The sequence below is a fragment of the Alligator mississippiensis genome, chromosome 1 (genome assembly GCF_030867095.1).
Source record: "Alligator mississippiensis isolate rAllMis1 chromosome 1, rAllMis1, whole genome shotgun sequence".
In the NCBI taxonomy this organism is placed as follows: Eukaryota; Metazoa; Chordata; order Crocodylia; family Alligatoridae; genus Alligator; species Alligator mississippiensis.
In genome coordinates, this window is record NC_081824.1 from 431,049,892 (window position 1) to 431,072,563 (window position 22,672).

General features: G+C 46.1%; 1 protein-coding gene and 1 non-coding gene across 7 annotated transcripts in view; one reads left to right on the plus strand and one right to left on the minus strand.

Annotated features, from left to right (window-relative positions):
- Positions 1-1,612: 1,612 nt before the first annotated feature.
- Positions 1,613-22,672, minus strand: part of TNFRSF19 (TNF receptor superfamily member 19) — a 106,186-nt gene continuing 85,126 nt past the window's right edge. For 3 of the 6 annotated variants that reach the window (XM_059720441.1, XM_059720448.1, XM_059720454.1), the window contains 4 exons: positions 11,722-11,886; positions 10,615-10,740; positions 8,699-8,801; positions 1,613-6,098 (listed from right to left, as the gene is read on the minus strand). In XM_059720441.1, the coding sequence (XP_059576424.1) occupies positions 5,705-6,098; positions 8,699-8,801; positions 10,615-10,740; positions 11,722-11,886 (788 nt within the window). In that variant the 3' untranslated portion in view covers positions 1,613-5,704. The remainder of the gene's footprint in view (positions 6,099-8,698; positions 8,802-10,614; positions 10,741-11,721; positions 11,887-22,672) is intronic. The other 3 variants (XM_059720459.1, XM_059720443.1, XM_059720457.1) reach the window with 3 other exon arrangements.
- TRNAD-GUC (transfer RNA aspartic acid (anticodon GUC)) lies at positions 13,749-13,819 on the plus strand. The gene has a single exon. It is a non-coding gene; the product is annotated as a tRNA-Asp (tRNA).

Consider the following 22,672-nt stretch of genomic DNA (forward strand, 5'->3'; position numbering starts at 1 on the left):
GGGGCGGCTTTTCCCACGCTCAGCACCAGCTTGTAACCTAGCCCTGCTGCCAGTCTTGGCCCTGCGTTGGCTCTGGGCTCACCTGATAGGGCTGCACATGGCCGCAGCAGTTGCAGCCCCCCCCCCCCCGCTTGCCACGCCGGGCAGTGTTTGCTGCCACTGCCTGCTTGGAGCTTGCACGCCGGGCACCCCAGAGGCAGTGAGGGCCCTATCCTTTTTTTCCTTGGCGCCTGCCAGACTCTCCCATGGCTAAGGGGTGAGCTGCTGGTGGGCCTGAGCTGCATGATCCGGCAGCAGCTTGTGCAGGCAGGCTCCACTGAGAGAAAAAAAAAAAAGAAGAAAAAAGCAGAGTGGGGCCTTTTTTTTCCTCTTGGAGCCTGCCTGCCTCTCCCATGGCTGCGGGTGAGCTGCCGGTGGGCCAAGCAGCCCCTGAGCTGCAGGGGACCCTGGTGCTTCCCTTTGTGGTGGTAGTGCCCCCCTGGACTGCCTAGGTAGGGTGCTAGTGGGCAGGTGCTACTTGGGAGAGGGGCGCTGCGGCTTTGGAGGGAAAGTCTGGGGCCCCTGTAGTTCAGAGCCCACTGGCAGCTTGCCTCCAGGCCATGGGAGAGGCGGGCAGGCTCCACTGGAAAAAAAGAAAAAGCGGGACCCTTGTCACTCCCTCCCCACAGAAGATCCTCCCCACAGAAGCTGCCACCAGGTCATGCAGGCACTGAGCTGCTGGGAAGGCCTGGTGCTTCCTTCCATGACAACGGTGCCCCCTCAGCTTGCAGGCAGCACCCAGTCTGATCCAACGGTGCATGGGACACTGGACACCTGGGTGTACTCGGGGAAGCTTGGGCTTGGCAGGCTTTCAGTGCCTCATGTACCATCATCCCCACTGCCTTCCCACTGCCTGGCACCGCTCGAGAATGGGCTGGCTTGCACCTAGGGCAGTGTGGGAAGGTGGCAGGAGGGTGGCTGCTTGTGCTGGCAGCTGTAGAAGGCAGTGAAGATGGTGCACGGGGTGCTGGAAACCCTCCAAGTTGAGCTTCCCCAAATATGCCTGGGCTGCCAGCACCCTGTGCACCATCCCTGCCGCCTTCTCTAGATATATAATTGTTGCAATTTGTTACATAGCAAACTAAAATACATCTGATGCGTTTTACTTTGCTATGTAACCAAGTCATTTAAAACAACATACACCACTGCACATGCACAGCAGGACGAAATTAAAACGTAATACACCACTGCAGGTGTATATGGTGACTCCATTGAAATGGTACAAAAGGGAAATTAAATTGATTAAAAGGCCAATTTCATCACATGTACAAGTGCCCTAAAGCATTTGTGTTTGACATCTCACTAAATTATTTTTTCTCCACTTTAGCTAAAAACCAGATCTGAGGCCCTGTAACTTCAGGGATAATGTTAAATTACTGTCTCTTTAAGCTCTCACAGTTTGAAGGCACAATAACACAACTTTGACAATGTGGAGCCAGATCACCACGTTGTTTGAATATAGCACATCTAATCCAAATCAATGGGGAATTCTGCTTAAAAAGTGTTGTCCCAATGTCACCCATCTTTATACAGAGAATTGGTAATATTAAGAATTTGATACCAATGAACCAAGAACAATTCATGTAATAGTTTATTCACAAGTAAAAAAGTATTACAAAACAATTTACATGGTTGTAATTTACAGATTTAAAAAGTATGTCAAATGGCACTGGTGGTATTTGTTTTCTATTGGCATGTATAATATTGCTTGGCACAAGCAATATAAACACGACCAATCTGCTTAAATTAAGAAAAACTATGTTAAAAAAATATATACATAATATACAAATACTTGTAAAAAGCTATTTTGCATATTGAATTCTTTGAAAAATTTGCTCTCACTCATTTACAGGAAATGTATATATACACTATAGTTTCTTGCATACCACATGTCCCCAAATAAAACACACACCTTATTGTGGGAAGGCAGAATATAAAAAAGCTACTGACAGTTCATTAGCAGCTGTGAAAGGGTTAACATAGGATACCACCTCTGCTTGCTTGCTGTCCCAGAGAGGAGCAGTATTTTGTGCTGTATTTTGCAGCACAGCCCGGACACAAGTACACAAGATGCTGACTGTGCAGTAGTCGAATAATACTGAGCAGTAGTGTGTTATAGCACGGACTGTGCTAATATGGTACTGCACCGTAGTGTGACTTGAAAGATGTTCGCTGGTGATACTGTGCAGTAACCCCAGTTACTATGTACTTATTTAGTACTTGCTAATACAAGTACTAAAAAATGCGCATTAATGGCTGCACAGTAGTGTCTCATGTAGACACGCCCCCGTCCATGTTTCTAGTTCAGCAAAGAAGATCAGTTTCTCCACTTAAAGCACGTACCCCAATTTCTGGGACTGCTTTCTGGGCAAAAGGTGTGTGCATACGATGTATGAGTAAATATAGTAGTTGCTGGACAAAAATGATCATACAAAGTGAAAATTCCAATGGGAAACATACTTACTGGTGACAGATACTGGCAAAGTTTTTGATCATACCATTTCACGGTATTCTTGACAGTTAAAATTTTAATCTCCATACGTACTCTAGCAATATTTTGCGATATACTGAAATGCATATTGGATTTTTCTATTTATAAAGCATATACAAAAACACCAAACATTTTTTCAAGTAAAAAATGTTGGAAAGTAATATTTTGACATATTTATCTAATGTAGAAAGGATGTGAAAATTAATTTTGCCTGAACTGCATATGTCTTTCAAAGTATTTAACAAATGAACACAAGCATGACTGTTTATTTAGTACAATAATAAGTCAATGAGTCAATAGTAGCATTTAATATTCAAATATTCAGAGGAAATTTCTTCACTAACCTTGGGCCATATTATGCAAGTGTTATTCATGATGAGTAGTAGCAGTTACTTGAACAACAAGTTCCACTGTTTTTTGGCAAAGCATCTTGTTATCTTTGCTTTTAGTACTGCATTTAATTCTTCTTTTACAGGCCCAAAATTCTGCTGATGTGTCACCAGCAAAAGCATCTTTCCTTTAAGGAAAGAGAATATTGTATTAGTATGCAAACTGTTGTACAGTACATTTACAACAAGGAAGAAAATGTACCATGTATTTGCATCATTTTGCTGATAACTTGTATTTTGCTAAGAGCATACTGAATGTTTTATGAGAATTCATGATTTCAGAGCTAGATCCTGCCTAATGTAACACTTAATGGAGTTCATTGGGACTCTTCCCAATAGGAAAAAAATAGTACCTCTGATAGAAGATTTTTACAGAACAAATGCCAGTATAAGACGCAATGTAATTTATAGATAAGAAATTATAGAGAAAGTGCCAGAGTTGCAGCCATAAGATAATAAGCTTACTCAAGTTTGGGCATCTGTGTAATTTTGTGGTTCAGATGAATGGTATTTTTAAACAACTGCTATCAAATCACTTTTGTGTGTAGTGAGGAAGGTGGAAAATTTCAGGAGATACTTACAGGAGGTGTTGGCATTGATGAAAAAGAAGTCTGTGTAGAATAAAAGGATTAGGTCACCATGGGTGCATACACATGTACTAGGTTTCTGACAGTTAAGTAACTTAACTTTTAAAAGTTGATTTAACTGTCAGAGCATACACATATATGTGGAGCACAGTCAACTTAAATGCAGCACAAGGTAATATACCTCTAAGGTGTATTATCTTGAGTCGCATTAGTTAAGTTGACTTTAAGTCGACTTAAACATGTGTGTATGCAAAGTTGACTTAACTTAGCCAGGGGCTACTGCAGGGGAGGGCTCACATGATTGCTACCATTATGTCAAGGAACTGTATGTATGTATGTCCCGATGTGGCTTAAGTCAGCTTAGTCAAGTCAACTTAGTTAAGTCACCTTATTTTAAATTGACCCTATGATGTATTGTAGACTAACCTCTAAAAACTGTCCCCTGTTGGCAACCTTTCAGTGACTTTCAGCTGTGTGAATGCTTCATACTAAATCTACTGTAATTTGATATTGATATGAGAGTTCATTATTTCAATGTTATTATTTCAACATTTAGAGTCATATAATATAGCTACAAGTCCAATGTGCTGTCTACACCAAAGCTACATCTAAATTAAGGCTAATCTTCTGGCATAAGAAAAAGGTGATTTTTAAGGGACTTCAAAAATACATATTATTGAGATATGCAAATTCCTTGATTCATTAAAGCAGCTTTTTAGCTAATGTGTAATACAATACAAGCTTCCATTCACTAATGCATGATCCTTACATAAATAGAATTGTTTATTTTTTAACCCTTACATAAATAGAAATGTGAATTAAGATTACAGCCAGCCAGGAAAAAAACCTAATGCAAGCTTAAATTTGCAAGCAGAATAACTGGCAAACTTTTGTCCCACACCATCTGACATCTGTAGCTATGTTTAACAGATCAGTCTAAACACACTAATGTAATTCTATTTCTTATAGTATTTATACATAGCTGCAAGCTCAATCCATTATGTTTTTCAAACACCCATGAAGAACAGAAGATAGTTGTTTAGAAGAGCTGCAAAGTATCATGAATCCACCTTCAGTCTTCTCTCAAATTGCTCCTTGACGTTTCAACTTACAGCTGTTATGGCTCAGATGCAACTGCCTAAAAGGTCTAAAATGTTGCCAATTTATTTCAGCTGTTTTTGAAACTAGGAAACATTGAGGACCAGGCCACTTTCTATTCACAAGCATTAGCAAAGAAAGACGAGGATAGCATGCAGTTCTAGTGCCAGTAGAAATATTTGTGGCTTCCTAGAGAAAGTGATAAAAGAGTAGTTACACTCTCATAAATACCATATGAAATCCTTTATTTTATATAAAACACTGAAAACATCTAACTTAAATCACTCTCATACTATAAAAAAAGAAAAAACCCTGAAACTGAACTTCTGTCTTAAATTCAGTCTTGTCTAAATTTAATTATGCATACACATAATTCCAAAATATATTCAAAATTGTTCATCTTATATGAATTGCCTTTAGTCAAATTAGCATTTATTTTACATTTTGGTAAAAGAGGCCCCAGGGAAACACTGAAGCCCTCTTTTGTTCTGTGCTGTACATCCACATACTGAAAAAGCAGTCTCTGCCCCAAAGTGCCAGCAGGCCCCAGGCTTTCTAAACACAAAACAGTATCTTTGTTGGTACAACATCTGTTATTACAAACAATAACAGATCAAAGGAGTTTACACTCTATGACGCTGTATGACCTTTCACACTGAAAACATTTTGCAAACATCTATAATTAGACTTTCTTAAAATAAAGATGAAGTTTAGTAAGCAACAGTCTAACATACAATGATAAAATAGAAATATATTCTGTTAAAAGCTCTCTAGTAAGAGAACTTTACAATTGCATAAATAACCACATGACCGTTTTGTTATGGTGGAAATACACTTCTCAAATACTCAAAATGGATTTAAAATATGACAAATCTGAAATGTCTATTTCTTCTGAGAACATATTCACTTTAGCAATGCTCAGACACAGCCCAAGGATGGACAGAACCTTGCCATCTTTTACAATTTGATTATTTTTCTCAGTGAGGCTGGTGGACACCTGCATCTGCACTCTTTGTCTTTCTCAGGGTTCTTAATGTAAGCAGATGGGTGTACCACACAGATTTTGTTTCTTATTTACAGAAATGTATTTTACCTTTTTATCAGTCTATAGAAACATTAATAGTTCTGTCATGCCCTGTCATTGGCTGGTTTTTGGCAGCTGCTGAGTCCTGCATAAATGAAGCATCCATACATGTGCTACATCTGGAACTTTCAATAGATTCTGCACACTTTTCAGAGTCAGATTTAGCTGAAATAAGTACATCACTTAGATCCTGCTCATTGTCTGAATCTATATTGACTGTGTTTTCAGCCTCTGGTTGGAAGGAATTTGCACTTCCTCCAGTCAGTTCTGGATAAGATTCACAGAAAGAGATACCATCACAAGAAGTAGGGTTTTTCATAAGAGGCCAAACATCTGACAGATCTCCACAGACAGTATGTGAAAGAGAACCAAGAAAGGCAGGAATCATTTCTCCAACAGAATTTGAAACCCTGCAATAAAATAAAAGGGACAGGTTCAAAATTTTGTCCAAAGTGTCAACTGTAAGTACTGAAATAAGAACAAGATTCTATTAAAATGCTACTCCAGAGATAGTATGTACAATCAAATGTTGCTATGGTGACATACCTGCGGCATCACGGGTTTTGCCCATGTATGTAGAGCATTACTACGGTGACATAGTGTCATGGGTAGACATGCCCAGTATCCCTCTACTTTGGACTTCACTGTGCAGCTAACCTTGCAAGTGGTATCTAACGTGAAAAAATGCTTTTTCTCTCTCTCATATTCAGCATACATAACATTAGAGCGGGGACAGGCATTGGACTCCATTTCCCAGCTGCCACTGTGCATGGCTGGGGCCGGTCTCCATGGTGCTGCAGCTGCGTGGGAAAGCTCAAGGCTGGGCTTGCCATGGATACCAGCAACAGTCATGCTGGCAGCATGAGTGGCAGAGCAGGGCAGGGGGCTGGTCCAGAGCCAATGGGAACTTGTGATGGTGGCAGCTTGCTCTGGAGCCAGGGCAGAGCTGCTATCTGTAGCCGCACACTCCGGGCAGGGGCGAGCAGGCAGGGGGTCACGGCTCTGCCCCTGTTCCAGACCATGCTGGCACCGCTGCAAGGAGCCGGGGCAGAGCTGTGATCCCCTGCTTATGTGCTCTTGCCCAGAGTGTGCAGGCTACAGATTGGAGCTCTGCCCTGGCTCTGGAACAAGTTGCCCCCATCGCAAGTTCCTAGCAGCTTCAGAGCAGTTCCCTGCACTGCTCTGCCATGCGTGTTGCCAGCGTGGCTGTGGCTGGTTTCCATGGCAACCCCAGCATTGAGATTTCCTGTGCAGTTGTGGCTGGGGTCGCCATGGAGACCAGCCCCAGCCATGTGTGGGCAAGGGCTCTTGGGAAATGGAGTCCGGCTGCCAGCTGGATTGGCCATTTTGCTCACCCCTGCATTAGTGTCAGCTTTTTTTTTTTAAGGATTTTATTTTTAGGAGGGCTATTTTTATTTTGCCTGAGGCAGAAAGCAACTGGAAGCAGTTTCCAGGCAAATCATAATCTTCAATATTGTTTTAAGATATCTATCACCATAGTATCGAAATGCAAGAGTGCACTATCTATAAATACCTTTATTGAGATCACAACACTGGCTGGGCTTTAGTATAATACACCATAGTAAGCAATGACAGAAAATAATGTATTCAAATGTATTACTATTTTAAAGAAATACCTGTAGTATTTTTATAACCTATACCTATTATAACTAGTATATACTAAGGTTACTAAGTTATTATACCTAGTATATACTAAGGATGTGCATAACCAAAACATATCCTGAATTAATGATCCTTACCCTAATATTTATAAAGCCCCACCCCAAAAATATTAAAATGCTTTCCTGGTTCCAGAATACACACAAAATAACACTGAAACATCTTTACAGCTGGAGACCAGCAGCCAGGACACTGAACAACAGCTGAAGGAAAGATAATTTTTGGCAAAGGGAATTGGGACAAACCCTGATTTGTATGGAAGTCACCATACAATCTTTCATGTCTGCATACAGTGGACATGAGCTCTAGTTTTAAAGTCTAAACCAAAGACCCTGCACTAATTGCACGAAACTCATTCTGTTGATCTAAAAAGAATGAAGGGGTCGAGTCAACCTTGCCGACATTTAAACATATGCTTTCAGAAAGCTTAGTTTGTTTTTTTTAATACATCTGATGCTTATACCACTAAGCTATGTTGTATAAACAGCAGCTATTTAAAAGCCACATCTAAAATTTTAGCTACATTTGGCCACAAGAAGAAAACAGCTAGAAGCCAACTTGAGTCTAATATGGAAAATAATTGTGATTAAAAATCCAGCATTAAATCTACAGTTAGGAAATATTAGATAACATCAAAAGCTTTTTATTTTTACACACAGCATGGAATTTGTGATGCATGTCCCACTACTGTGTGTATATTCAACCAGACAAAATTGATTAGGAGTAAATAACTAGCTTAGAACTGTGGGACACATCAACATCACATTTTCCAATAGAAGGCATTTATACCTAAATCAAAAAACGATCTCATAGAATCTCAAAAATACTAGACTTGCTCCTCCAATTCTGGGAATAATTTAAAGTCTGTGAACTTATATAAAAAACTTGAGCTCATGGAAGTTAAAAGCTATGCTGCTGGCTCCTATAACTCTGGTTCCCTGCAAGAACTCCATTCCAGGAAACCAGTAACTGGAATGAGATCACACAAATCTTGCTAGTTCTGTAGCAAAGAAGGGAGGGCTATCAATTAGGACTGAGAGAGGAGGAACACTCATCTGTGTAGAAATGAAGACACTCTGTGAGGAAAGGTATAATTTTCTTTTACTAGTGCCCAATCTCAAGGCTTGAACGATGTAAATTTTTTCTTCTGTGTGAAAATGCAGTGCTTATTTCACTTTAATATACATTTTTTATGAATCTGTAAAAAGATCTGCCAGCAATTCTAATTCTTTATTCAGCTGCATCAGAACTGGTGTATCCTGTATGAATATTAATTTGGCTCCCATGCAAAAGAGTTTGTGTTTGATACAAGTCTAAGGAACCAAGTTACCTTTCATGAAGTGTAGTCTGTGAGTGGAAAGTGCAACTGTGACTGCTGTGCTCTATGCTACAGGCTTCATCACAGCACAGTGATGGAATCAAATGAACCGGCCCTGCAAAATAAAAAAATAACTTTAATAGAAGTAAAACATCCTCATTTATGTTATACCATAAACTTAAGATGTTTATTCTTTCAAAGGCAGTTTATTCTTTTCCCAATTTTATATTAGACTATGGATTCATGGTGGTGTGATCTATCATTGTAAAACAGGTCCTTTTATTCTTTGAAAATAGTGTTACTTTAAAAAGCCCAAACCTTCAGGAAAATGAAAACATTTGTGCCCTGTTGAGCTATCACATAACATAAAAACCATCACATAACACTCTTTTAATCTTTATAAGCTGATGCTTGCTTTCTATTGTCACATGTTTTAATGAGCAGTGAAGTACTTAGTGTTGCTGATATTAAAGGTTCATCCCTGGCACTGGAGTCGTCACCCTCTGAAAGTGAACAGGCAGCTGACACGTCAGAACGTTCTCTCTCCCCAAACGTAGGCAGACATTGTATCATTTTCATTCACATTATATATTGCAAGACCAAAACAAGTAGAAACTTGGATTTTGTTAAAAAGTGAAGCATAAGGATTATCAGTTTGCCAATCAGACTTGTATGACACATGACTGGTGAGGCACAGCTAAGATTATTTGTGGAGTAACAAGACAGGGAACTGGGCTGGTGTATGGTGAGCAGTAATCTTGTGCTGATGCAGGCCAGTTGTGGACACACGTTATGTTTGCAGCACTACAAATGCCCCTGTACTGCTATAAAAAGTGGGTATATAAACATTCACATTGTTTGTGGCACTATAAAAATGTTACAAGTGTAACAAAAATGGTGCCAGAGCTACAGAAATGTTCCTGTTTGAAATGGAACGTTGCTGTAGCACTATTTTGTAGGGCCATGTAGTGCTATACGGTGTCTCAGACTACCAGCATCCCACAGTGCTGTTTTCCTTCCCCCTCCCCCTCTGCGAAAGCAGTGAAGGGAGAGTAGCTGGCACCCTGACAGCCTTCTTAGGCCTGGTGGGCTATCACAGCACCCTGCTGGGACTCTGCTGCCACAATAGTGGGGACCAGAGCTGCTGCTCCTCACACAGGAACAGCAGCAAGACCTGGTGGTCCTTGGTGGCAGCAGAAGCAGAAGGAACAGCTGCCACTGCAGGGGTGTCAGCAAGAGCTGGCATCCCCACTGGCAGCAGTAGCAGCAATGAGAAAAGCTGCGGATGAAGGAACAGCCCTCTCCCTGCTGGGATGCAATGGAAGCTGTCAAATACAATCTTCAGCCACCCACATGTTTGTCTCTGATAGCTGCTGCTGCAGGACAAGGACTAGGATCCAGTTGTGAAGCAGCAGCTGTCAATGACAGTCTGGCCTCTCCTGCCCATCAAGCAGTCCCTTATAGCTGGAGAGTGTACCACGTGGTGATAATGTCCCTGTTCCGATATCTGTTTACTACATCTGAATAACTAGGAATGTGCAAGCTTTGAATGTAGTTTGAGATTAGAAGCACTATGAAAATGCTTAAATTGAGGCAGACAAATCACACACATGTATTTATATCTCAAAGCATGAACTAAAACTCCTTTTTTTTAATGAGAAGCAGAAAAGAAACATGTATCTAAACACAAAAATTACTGAAGGAAACAACTGAAACAAAATAATAAGGAAAAGCTTGTCTAAACAGCTGCTTGGAAATTCTATCCCTCTAAAGAGATGGCCATATTCTTATAACCCACATAAGACTAACCCCAGTCCTACCTTAGAAACCAAGCATAACAACTAAAGGGCTAGATAAATGCTTATGATTCCATGTGTTCATGCTGCTTGGACTCCTGTTCTCCCAAAACTGCCGAAGACCTAACTTACCACATGTCTGTGATGGGTCTCTTTGGCATTGGCAACATGTTCTGTGATCATATTCATTAAGCCGTGGTCTGTCAAAACATGACAGTTCAGAACCATTGTAATGAATATCTTGTGATCTCATAGACCCTTTGAATAAAATGGAGAAAAAATGTATCAGTAAAAAATATCTTTTTCCACTCAGAGCTTCATTTCACATTCACAAGTTTCAGAGCCAGAAGTGACCATGATAATCTTGTGACCTGATTTCTTGCATAACAAATGATATTCTTGCATCAAGCCAAAGAAACTGTATTTTGAATAGAACCTCTTGAGAATACAACTCAATAGTTAGTCTAATCTCAGTATTAAAAAAAATCCCAAACCAAACCCTGTGACATATTTCTAATGTAACTTTTCCTGGCTTCAGCTGATGGAACGTACTTGTTTATCTTTGTTAAATTAAATTAAATTAAATAGCCCTCTACCACCAGTAGTATTCATTTAATCTATGTACATAATAATCAAGACCAAGTCACCTCTCTTACCCTGGTAAGCTAGATGAACTAGTCTTTAAGATCTCATTTGGGACATTTCCCCAGTCCTGAACAATTCTTATAGCTCTTCTATGAACCTTCTTCAATTTTTCAAGTCTAGTAGTCTCATCCATTCCATATACAGAGGCAAAATCATCCTCCTTTTCCTACTTAGCATTTCCCTCTTTAGACATCCAAGACTCATCTTATGTCGTTAGGGTATTTTAATTAAAGATAACTTTTAAGATGTAAAGAAAACACAATGTTTTTATTTTAATTTAAATGAAGGGCAAGAAAATGTTAATTTAATTTTAATATACCTGAAAGTTATGTTGAAGAACTGTTGATACAACTGCTAAATACAAAAAACTCTGATTTGTCTTTCATTTATCTTATTAAGTTAAAAATATTACTTTAAAGTAACAATTCTATCATTGTGTCTCTTGTATTAGCTTAAGCAGGTTTACATTCACATTTTAATGCCCAATGTTCTGATTGTGCAAAGAGTTTGCCTTGGAGTAAGGTTAGGCACAAATTAATAACGTCTTGTACAATACTGTAGTTTCTAGATGAATATTATTAGTTGGAAACTTACAGCTTGGCTTTTTTTCCATAAATTGTCTCTTACAGTAGATAATACAAAGGATGAGAAGAGCTAAGAGGACTGTAGCCAGTGCACTACATATAACAGCTGCTAGAGCAGTGTCCCGAGGACTGGAAGCAGTTGATGGGATTTTCACAAGATTCACTTTAGTGGTACCTAAAACATATTTAAATACATGGTTAAGATATTGTCACTATTCTAGGGATATTAATTCAGGTAAATGGAAAATTCTGCAATATAACTAGAAATGGTCTTAGCAAAGAGAAAAAAGAATATTCTATCTTGCAATTTATACATACTTTTAAGACCGTTTATTCTCAATTACCTTAGTATCAACCACGTGGTATTAAATAGTATAGTGTACATAGAGTACAATGTGCTAAACAGATGTAGAATGAACTGTGACTACAAACACAGAAACATTAGGCCTGTGCGAATAGGGATTTGATTCAGATTTGGCTGATTTGGAGGAGAGTGATTCGATTCAGAGATTTGAATCACTGTCCTGAATCAATTTGACTGAATCAGCTTTAGAAGATTTGGTGCTAATTAGGAGAGATTCGGTGATTCGGATCAGCCAGGGAGAGGCAGGCACAGCCAGGGGTGTGGGATGTGGGTGCAGCAGTGCTGGAGCAGGGCTATGACTTTGTTCCTTTCTGCCCGGAGCAAGCTGCATCTGCATCCTGCCCTCCCTCCCGCCCTGGCTGCACAAGCGGCAGCAGGGCAGAGCCCCCGTTCCCAGTGCTGCTGTGCCCATATCCTGCACCTCCCTGCCCTCCTCCCCAAGTAGCATGACCCCCACCCCGGCTCTGATACCTCCCTCCCCTACACCCCTTCCTTTCCCGCTCCCCCAACCCCAACAGACCTACCAGCTAGAAGCGGCTGTCAGCTGCCTGTTTAGTCTATGGCCGAATCTCTGAATTGGGTATATCATTTTCGGAAGCTTTTCCAAATCGATTCGGAACTTTTACTTGGTCTCCCAATTTGATTCGAATTTGGAGATTCGGCTCCTGAATCGGGCCTAATCTCCTCCAAATTGAATCAGCTACTGAAGCTTTGCACAGCCCTAGAAAATACCTTAATTGTCAGTGAAGACTGAGCCAGGAACTTTATCACCAAAATATAGACTAGGGACAAGCATTCAATACTAGTTCTTCAAATTTATGGAAAACTTACAGCACTGGAAAACATAGAGGGGAAGATGTGCAGGCATTCCAGCCCTCTGGTTGGAGAGCAACAAAGTCCCCTCAGAAGGGAGCTCTATAGACAAAGGGTGATAGGGAGTTATTCCTTTGCTCTCTTGCCTCCATGGCTGGCAAGCTGTTTTCATCTGCTGCCATGGTGGGGGACAGGGGAGAGGTAGCTTCTGACCACCTGGGGAGGGACTGTGACCAGTCCCAGACAGCCAACCAGTGCTGTGTTTAGCCTGCAGCTGCCTGGAGAGGGGAGGATGGGGGACATGCTGTCCACTCTCTTCCCATTCTTGCAGGCAAACCCAGCTGCTGTGCTGAGACCCGAACTGGTCCCAGAGCTGCAACCAGGGCTGTCAAACATGGCACACAGCCTCTGGCAGAGTGGGGATGTGGCATGGGATGTGGCAACCCCTCACCCCTGCAGATGAATTGGGGCTGAGTTCACAGCCTTGGCTGCTGCTGCCCTGGACTTGCCTATCACTGTCACTCTGGTTCTGTGTAAAGGGTATGGGAGCAGAGGTTGCGGGGCTCAAACTGTCCCAGGAGATTTTGAGTCATGAAGGAACGTTCCCTTCCCTACCTAGTCTTGCCAACCAAGTGGGTCCTGATGAGTGTAGGGGGAGACCCCAAAGGAAATACAAAGGTGTTAGAGTTAGTGGTAGAAAATATTCTCTCTGGAGAAGTTCTTGGTTAGAAATGCTATTATTTTTTTTGTGGCACAGCTTGCTTTCTTCTATGAAAAGACCCTTTAATGCCTGCACACTTGTTTTTGTGAAGAAAGACATTTCTCACAGCACAAATGTGACACCTTGTTAAAAAAGCTCCTCCTCGTTAGTATAGTGGTAAGTATCCCCGCCTGTCATGCGGGAGCCGGGGTTCGATTCCCCGATGGGGAGAGCACGTGCATTTTATAGGCTGTACAGAAAGGACAGGGTGGGGAAGAAAGGGGGAGGGGTTGCGCTCTATGTCAATGAGCAATATACATGAACCCTCATCAAGACGGAATCAAAGGATAAGGAAGTAGAAGGATTGTGGGTTAGGTTACATGGGGGGGCAAGGAGAAAGGGATTTGGTGGTAGGGGTCTGCTACAGACCCCCACACCAAGGGGAAGAACTAGATTCGGGGCTCCTGAGGCAGCTCTCGGAGACCATAAAAGCTAAGAAGGCAGTAGTCATGGGGGACCTAAACTACCCAGACATCTGCTGGGAGACGCAGACAGCAAAGTCCCACCGTTCATGCAGGTTCTGATCCTGTGTACAGGACCTCTACCTGATACAGGAGGTACACAGTCCCGCTAGGGGGAATGCCTTACTGAATCTGGTATTGGCAACGGGGGATGATATGGTAGGGGACCTACAGATCGGTGGCCATCTGGGGGACAGTGATCACCTAATAATAGAATTCTTCATAAGACGTCGAGTGGGTAAGGTAACTAGTAGGGTGAAAGTGGTAGACTTTAGGAAAGCTGATTTCAATGAACTCAGGTGATTAGTCAAGGACGCACTGCAGAGTAGGAGTTTTGAAGTGATGGGAGCCCAAGAAGGGTGGCTGTGCCTTAAGGAAATGATCCTTCGGGCACAAAGCGAGACGATCCCGATGCGAGGAAAAAGAGGGAAAGGGGCCAGGAGGCTTCCTTGGCTGACCAGAGAAATCCAGGGCAGCCTACGGAACAAAAGGGGGGCACATAAAAAGTGGAAACAGGGAGAGATCACCAAAGACGAATATACCTCCTCTGCTCATGCTTGTAGGGAGGCAGTTAGACGGGCCAAAGCTACCATGGAGCTGAGGATGGCATCCCAAGTAAAGGATAACAAGAAATTATTTTTTAGATATACAGGGAGTAAAAGGAAGGCCCAGGGTGGAATAGGACCCCTGCTAAATGGGCAGAAACAATTGGTGACGGACAGGGGGGACAAGGCTGAACTCAACGAGTTCTTTGCCTCAGTGTTCCTAAGAGAGGGGCACGACAAGTCTCTCACTGGGATTGTAGAGAGGCAGCAGCAAGGCGCCAGACTACCATGCGTAGACCCTGAGATGGTGCAGTCACTTGGAGGAACTGGATGTCTTTAAGTCGGCAGGCCCGGATGAGCTCCATCCGAGGGTACCGAAGGCACTGGCCAACGTCACTGCACAGCCACTGGCAGGGAATATTTGAACGCTCGTGGCGCACAGGCCAAGTCCCAGAGGACTGGAAAAGGGCCAATGTGGTCCCCATTTTCAAGAAGGGGAGGAAGGAGGACCCGGGCAACTATAGGCCAGTCAGTCTTGCCTCCATCCTTGGCAAAGTCTTTGAAAAAATTATCAAGGCTCACATTTGCGAGAGCCCGGCAGGACAAATTATGCTGAGGGGAAACCAGCACGGGTTCGTAGCAGGTAGATCATGCCTGACTAACCTAGTCTCTTTTTATGACCAGGTTACGAAACGCCTGGACACAGGAAGAGGGGTGGATGTTGTATACTTAGACTTCAGGAAGGCCTTCGATACGGTATCCCACCCCATACTGGTGAAGAAGTTAAGAGGCTGTGACTTGGATGACTACACAGTGTGGTGGGTGGCGAATTGGCTAGAGGGTCGCACCCAGAGAGTCGTGGTGGATGGGTCGGTATCGACCTGGAAGGGTGTGGGCAGTGGAGTCCCGCAGGGCTCGGTCCTTGGACTGATACTCTTTAATGTCTTCATCAGCGACTTGGACGAGGGAGTGAAGTGTATTCTGTCCAAGTATGCGGATGACACAAAGCTATGGGGAGATGTAGACATGCTGGAGGGCAGGGAACAGCTGCAAGCAGACCTGGACAGGTTGGACAAGTGGGCAGAAAACAACAGGATGCAGTTCAACAAGGAGAAATGCAAAGTGCTGCACCTAGGGAGGAAAAATGTCTAGCATACCTGCTGCCTAGGAAATGACCTGCTGGGTGGAACCGAAGTGGAAAGGGATCTTGGAGTCCTAGTGGACTCCAAGATGAACATGAGTCGGCAGCGTGACGAAGCCATCAGACCAGCTAATGGCACTTTATCATGCATCAGCAGATGCATGATGAATAGATCCAAGGAGGTGATACTTCCCCTCTATCGGGCGCTGGTCAGACCGCAGTTGGAGTACTGCGTGCAATTCTGGGCACCGCACTTCAAGAGGGATGCGGATACCTTGGAGAGGGTCCAGAGGTTGCCCGCACGCACATGTGCCCTTCTTACCAACCAAATGACCGGAGGTGGCGGCGGCAGCAGCAACAACAGAGGAATCGGCAGCGGGGGCAGCAGCAGCTGATCCCCCGAAGGTAAGTGGGGCGGAGGGACCCGGCGCAGCTGAGCCGGATCCGGAGGGGAAGCCCCCTGGGTCCCATATAGCTGAGCAGGTAGGGAGCTGCGCTCCCGAGCCGCGCGCAAACAGTGAGGGCTAGGAAGGGGACTGTCCACCCAGGCCAGGGGGCACCCCCGGGGCTAACCCTTGGGGGAGCAGGCTCCCGCGGCAGCGGATCCCCCCAGCGGGGGAGCGTAGGGGCAGAACTGCCGGCAGGCACTTCCGGGTAGACCGGGGCGCCTGATTGGCCGTTGGAGCGGGGCGGGTAATTCAAACCGCGGGCTTTAAAGCCACGGAGTGATGTAGTTCCCAGCACTCGGGAACCAGCAGCGGGAAGGAGAGGAGGCAGCACACGTGTGTCCCGCACGCACGTGTGCCCTTCTTACCAACCAACTGACCGGAGGCGGCGGCGGCAGCAGCAGCAGAGGAATTGGCAGCGGGGGCAGCAGCAGCTGATCCCCCGAAGGTAAGTGGGGCGGAGGGACCCGGCGCAGCTGAGCCGGATCCGGAGGGGAAGCCCCCCGGGTCCCATATAGCTGAGCCGGTAGGGAGCCGCGCTCCCGAGCCGCGCGGTGCGAACAGAGCACGCAAACAGGCGCACTCTGTAAGAGCACGCCGGCATTTGCGCCGGAGGGCGGGCCAGGAGGGCCAGGAGTGGGACTCCTGTAGGGGTAGGGCGTAGACACCGCGCAGGTCTACAACCAGCAGCTTGTAGAATGGTGTCTACGAGGAGTACTGCTAGGGCCTCTGCCCAGGGGGACAAGGCTACCCGGGGCAGGTCTGAGGCCTCCACCCAGACCGAGCCCATGGGGGAGCCGGTGTCCCCCTACCTCCTGGCCTGTGGGGGATCCCCAGCAGGGCCGGGGGGGGCAGAGATTGGGGGCCCCCACACCTGTCCAGCAGGTGCCCGTCTTAGGGCTCTGGAGGCGCAGGTGAGGGAGCTCCGGGAGGAGGTTAGCAGGCTGAGAGGGATCAGGGAGGCGGAGGATGAAATTGATAGTTATTTCCTTTCCCTGCAGGCCCAGGCACCAAAGGAAGAAGCACCCCGGGGAATACCCTCCACAGCAGAGTGGCAGATGGTCACAGCCAGGACCGGAGCGGCACGCAGCGAACCGGTACCAGCTTCTCCAGTCCGACTGGTGAACAGGTACGAGGCCCTGGTGACCCTGCAGGAGATGGAAGGGGAGGAGGAAACTCTTGGGCAAGAAGAAACACCACGTTCTTCACACTCCAACCAGATCAAGAGATCCACGATGACCCAGAGGAGGAGGCGACGAGTGCTCGTCATAGGAGACTCCATCCTGAGAGGTACGGAAGGACCCATCTGTCGCCAGGACCCCTTGGCACGAGAGGTATGCTGCCTCCCTGAAGCAAAGATTCGGGATGTGACGGAGGTAATCCAGGCCAGGATCAAGCCCACCGATTATTACACCATGGTCCTAGTCCATGTGGGTACTAATGATGCGGCCAGGAGAACCCCCGATCACCTGATGGCGGACTACTGTGCTCTGGGTGGCGTGCTGAAGGAGTTCGGTGCCCAGGTGGTTTTCTCTTCCATCCTACCAGTGACCGGACGAGGAAGACGGCAGGAGAACTGCATCAGAGAGACCAACTGGCGGCTTCAGCAGTGGTGTCTCGAGGCAGGCTTCGACTTCCTGGACAATGACCCGCACATCACGACGAGGGACATGCTCAGCTGGGATGGGCTTCACCTGTCCCCCAAAGGTAAGCGTGTGTTTTCTTCTAGGTTGGCGGATCTCCTCCGGCGGGCTTTAAACTAGGCTCGTCGGGGGGAGGGGAGTACGAGGGCAGGGGAAGCTGTGGACCACCAAACCATGTGGCACCCACAAGGACAGCCCAGCCTGAAGAAGGAGAACATTGGGAACCTGAAAGCCATGGGGCGGCCAGCACTACAGAACAGGTAAGAAACAAGAAGGTAAGAAACAATGGGCCCCATGGGACTTGGAGCGGGGGGGCAGCAAAGGCACCAGTCGCAGGGCTCAAGTGCCTGTATACTAATGCTAGGAGCATGGGGAACAAGCAGGATGAACTAGCGCTCCTGCTTGCACTAAACACCTATGACTTAGTGGGGCTAACAGAGACCTGGTGGGATTCATCCCATGACTGGGTGGTACATATTGAGGGCTATAGATTGTATAGAAAGGACAGGTCGGGGAAGAAAGGGGGGGGAGTTGCACTTTATGTCAGTGAGCAATATACATCAACCCTCATCAAGACAGAATCTGAGGTTGAGGAAGTAGAAGGATTGTGGGTTAGGCTACATGGGGGGCAAGGAGAAAGGGATTTGGTGGTAGGGGTCTGTTACAGACCCCCACACCAAGGGGAAGAAATAGATGCGGGGCTCCTGAGGCAACTCTTGGAGACCATAAAAGCTAAAGAGGCGGTAGTCATGGGGGACCTAAACTACCCAGACATCTGCTGGGAGACGCAGACAGCAAGGTCCCATCGCTCACGCAGGTTTCTAACTTGTGTACAGGACCTCCACCTGACACAGGAGGTGCATGGTCCCACTAGGGGGAATGCCATACTGGATCTGGTATTGGCAACAGGTGATGACATGATAGGGGACCTCCAGATCGGTAGCTATCTGGGAGACAGTGATCACCTTATAATAGAATTCAACATAAGACGGAGAGTGGGTAAGGTAACTAGTAGGGTGAAAGTGCTAGACTTTAGGAAAGCTGATCTCAATGCACTCAGGCGATTAGTCAAGGAAGCACTGCAGAGTAGGAGTTTTGATGGGATGGGTGCCCAAGAAGGGTGGCTGTGCCTAAAGGAAACGATCCTTCGGGCACAAAGCAAGACGATCCCCGAGCGAGGCAAAAGAGGGAAAGGGGCCAGGAGGCTTCCATGGCTGACCAGAGAAATCCAGGGCAGCCTAAGGGCCAAAAGGGGAGCACATAAAAAGTGGAAACAGGGTGAGATCACTAAAGATGAATATACCTCCTCTGCTCGTGCTTGTAGGGAGGCAGTTAGGCGGGCCAAAGCTGCCATGGAGCTGAGGATGGCAACCCAAGTAAAGGACAACAAGAAATTGTTTTTTAGATATATTGGGAGTAAAAGGAAGGCCCAGGGAGGAATAGGACCGTTGCTAAATGGGCAGAAACAATTGGTGACAGATAGGGGGGACAAGGCTGAACTCCTCAACGAGTTCTTTGCCTCAGTGTTCCTAAGTGAGGGGCACGACAAGTCTCTCACTGGGGTTGTAGAGAGGCAGCAGCAAGGCGCCAGACTTCCATACGTAGATCCTGAGGTGGTGCAGAGTCATTTGGAAGAACTGGATGCCTTTAAGTCGGCAGGCCCGGATGGGCTCCATCCGAGGGTGCTGAAGGCACTGGCCGACGTCATTGCAGAGCCACTGGCGGGAATATTCGAATGCTCGTGGCGCACGGGCCAAGTCCCAGAGGACTGGAAAACGGCTAACGTGGCCCCCATTTTCAAAAAGGGGAGGAAGGAGGACCCGGGCAACTATAGGCCGGTCAGTCTCACCTCCATCCTTGGTAAAGTATTTGAAAAAATTATCAAGGCTCACATTTGTGAGAGCCCGGCAGGGCAAATTATGCTGAGGGGAAACCAGCATGGGTTTGTGGCGGGCAGATCGTGCCTGACCAACCTAGTCTCTTACTATGACCAGGTTACGAAACGCCTGGACACAGGAGGAGGGGTGGATGTCGTATACTTAGACTTCAGGAAGGCCTTCGATACGGTATCCCAGCCCATACTGGTGAACAAGTTAAGAGGCTGTGACTTGGATGACTACACAGTCCGGTGGGTGGCGAATTGGCTGGAAGGTCGCACCCAGAGAGTCGTGGTGGATGGGTCGGCTTCGGCCTGGAAGGGTGTGGGCACAGTGGGGTCCCGCAGGGCTCGGTCCTTGGACTGATACTCTTTAATGTCTTCATCAGCGACTTGGACGTGGGAGTGAAATGTACTCTGTCCAAGTTTGCAGATGACACAAAGCTATGGGGAGAAGTGGACACGCCGGAGGGCAGGGAAGAGCTGCAGGCAGACCTGGATAGGTTGGACAAGTGGGCAGAAAACAACAGGATGCAGTTCAACAAGGAGAAATGCAAAGTGCTGCACCTAGGGAGGAAAAATGTCCAGCACACCTACAGCCTAGGGAATGACCTGCTGGGTGGCACAGAGGTGGAAAGGGATCTTGGAGTCCTAGTGGACTCCAAGATGAACATGAGCCGGCAGTGTGATGAAGCCATCAGAAAAGCCAATGGCACTTTATCGTGCATCAGCAGATGCATGACAAATAGTTCCAGGGAGGTGATACTTCCCCTCTATAGGGCGTTGGTCAGACCGCAGTTGGAATACTGCGTGCAATTCTGGGCGCCACACTTCAAGAAGGATGCGGATAACCTGGAGAGGGTACAGCGAAGGGCAACTTGTATGGTCAAGGGCCTGCAGACCAAGCCCTACGAGGAGAGACTAGAGAAACTGGACCTTTTCAGCCTCCGCAAGAGAAGGTTGAGAGGCGACCTTGTAGCTGCCTATAAGTTCATCACGGGGGCACAGAAGGGAATTGGTGAGGATTTATTCACCAAGGCGCCCCCGGGGGTTACAAGAAACAATGGCCACAAGCTAGCAGAGAGCAGATTCAGATTGGACATTAGGAAGAACTTCTTCACAGTTCGAGTGGCCAAGGTCTGGAACGGGCTCCCAAGGGAGGTGGTGCTCTCCCCTACCCTGGGGGTCTTCAAGAGGAGGTTAGACGAGTATCTAGCTGGGGTCATCTAGACCCAGCACTCTTTCCTGCTTATGCAGGGGGTCGGATTTGATGATCTATTGAGGTCCCTTCCGACCCTAACATCTATGATTAGAGAAGGGCCACGTGTATGGTTAAGGGCTTGCAGGCCAAGTCCTACGAGGAGAGACTAGAGAACCTGGACCTTTTCAGCCTCCACAAGAGAAGGTTGAGAGGCGACCTTGTGGCTGCCTATAAGTTCATCACGGGGGCACAGAAGGGAATTGGTGAGGTTTTATTCACCAAGGCGCCCCTGGGGGTTACAAGAAACAATGGCCACAAGCTAGCAGAGAGCAGATTTAGACTAGACATTAGGAAGAACTTCTTCACAGTTCAAGTGGCCAAGGTCTGGAACGCGCTCCCAAGGGAGGTGGTGCTCTCCCCTACCCTGGGGGTCTTCAAGAGGAGGTTGGATATGCATCTGGCTGGGGTCGTCTGGACCTAGCGCTCTTTCCTGCCTATGCAGGAGGTTGGACTCGATGATCTGTTGAGGTCCCTTCCGACCCTAACAGCTATGAATCTATGAAGCTATCCATTGCAACAGACACTACTGGGCTGTGCAAAATTTTGATGGGTGTTTCGTTTTGAAGCTGTTTTGATGCGTTTTGAGCTCAAAACAGCTAAATCAAAATGAAACAAAAGTCTTCAAAGCAGCTTCCAAAAGAAACAACAAAGTTTCAAAACATTTTGAGTTTCGAAGTTGGGCTTGCTGCAGCGTGGACTCCTTGATCTGCACGTGGGATGACAGCAGGCTCCTGCTGCTGGCTGGGGCCCACAGCAGCACCAGGCTTCCTGGTGCTCGGCACGGGCTGTGCCCAGCGCCGGTCCCAGCTGGCAGCAGCTGCCTGCTGGCATTCCATGCACAGATCTGGGGGCCCAGGCTCCCTGGGAAGAGTCTGGCACAGCACCGCAGCCCTCCCAGGGGTCACAGGCCCCCAGATCTGCAAGTGGGATGACAGCAGGCTGCTGCTGCCAGCAAGTGATATGAGTTTTGGTTGTCAGAAGTTTGAGGTACAGTTCTCCAGAAGCCCCTACTTGAAACTTGGAAGGCTTCATGCCCTCAGAAGGGGCTACCATCCCTACAATTTCCATCTGAATCAGGCAAGAAATGACAAATTTATAAGCATTTTCATGATTCCCCATTATAGCCTATGGGCAAAACGCATCAAAACAGTGAAACGCTTTTGACGAAACAAAACGGAACAGTGCTTCGAAATGAAGTGAAACAATGAAACGAAACGCTGTCTCTTCAAAACAGTGAAATGGAAGTCAAAATGAAACGGTGCTGTTTCGCACACCCTACTGTCTATTAGGTCTAAAGAGAAACTCCTTCTACTTGTTGAGAGTTAAGTTCACAGGCAATCAAACTCCATTAGAAGCATTATTTGCCAGTGAGTTCCTACACATATCAGAGATGCAGGGAGCAAACTAACAATGGGAATCTTTGCACTTTTGTATGTAGTATAAAAAAGTGTGCGTGTGTGTGTGTGTATTGTCTCTCAAAACTCACACCTACAGAGAGGCTGTTGGTGTGACAGGCCATGAATTTTGCATGCTTGTTGGTACTGTGTATTGAAACTTTTTCCATTTACTGAAATATTAGCTATAATTATGACACATGGCCTGCCTAGTGTTTGTTTTAGATGGTAGGATCTATGGCTCTGCTCTCTTGCAG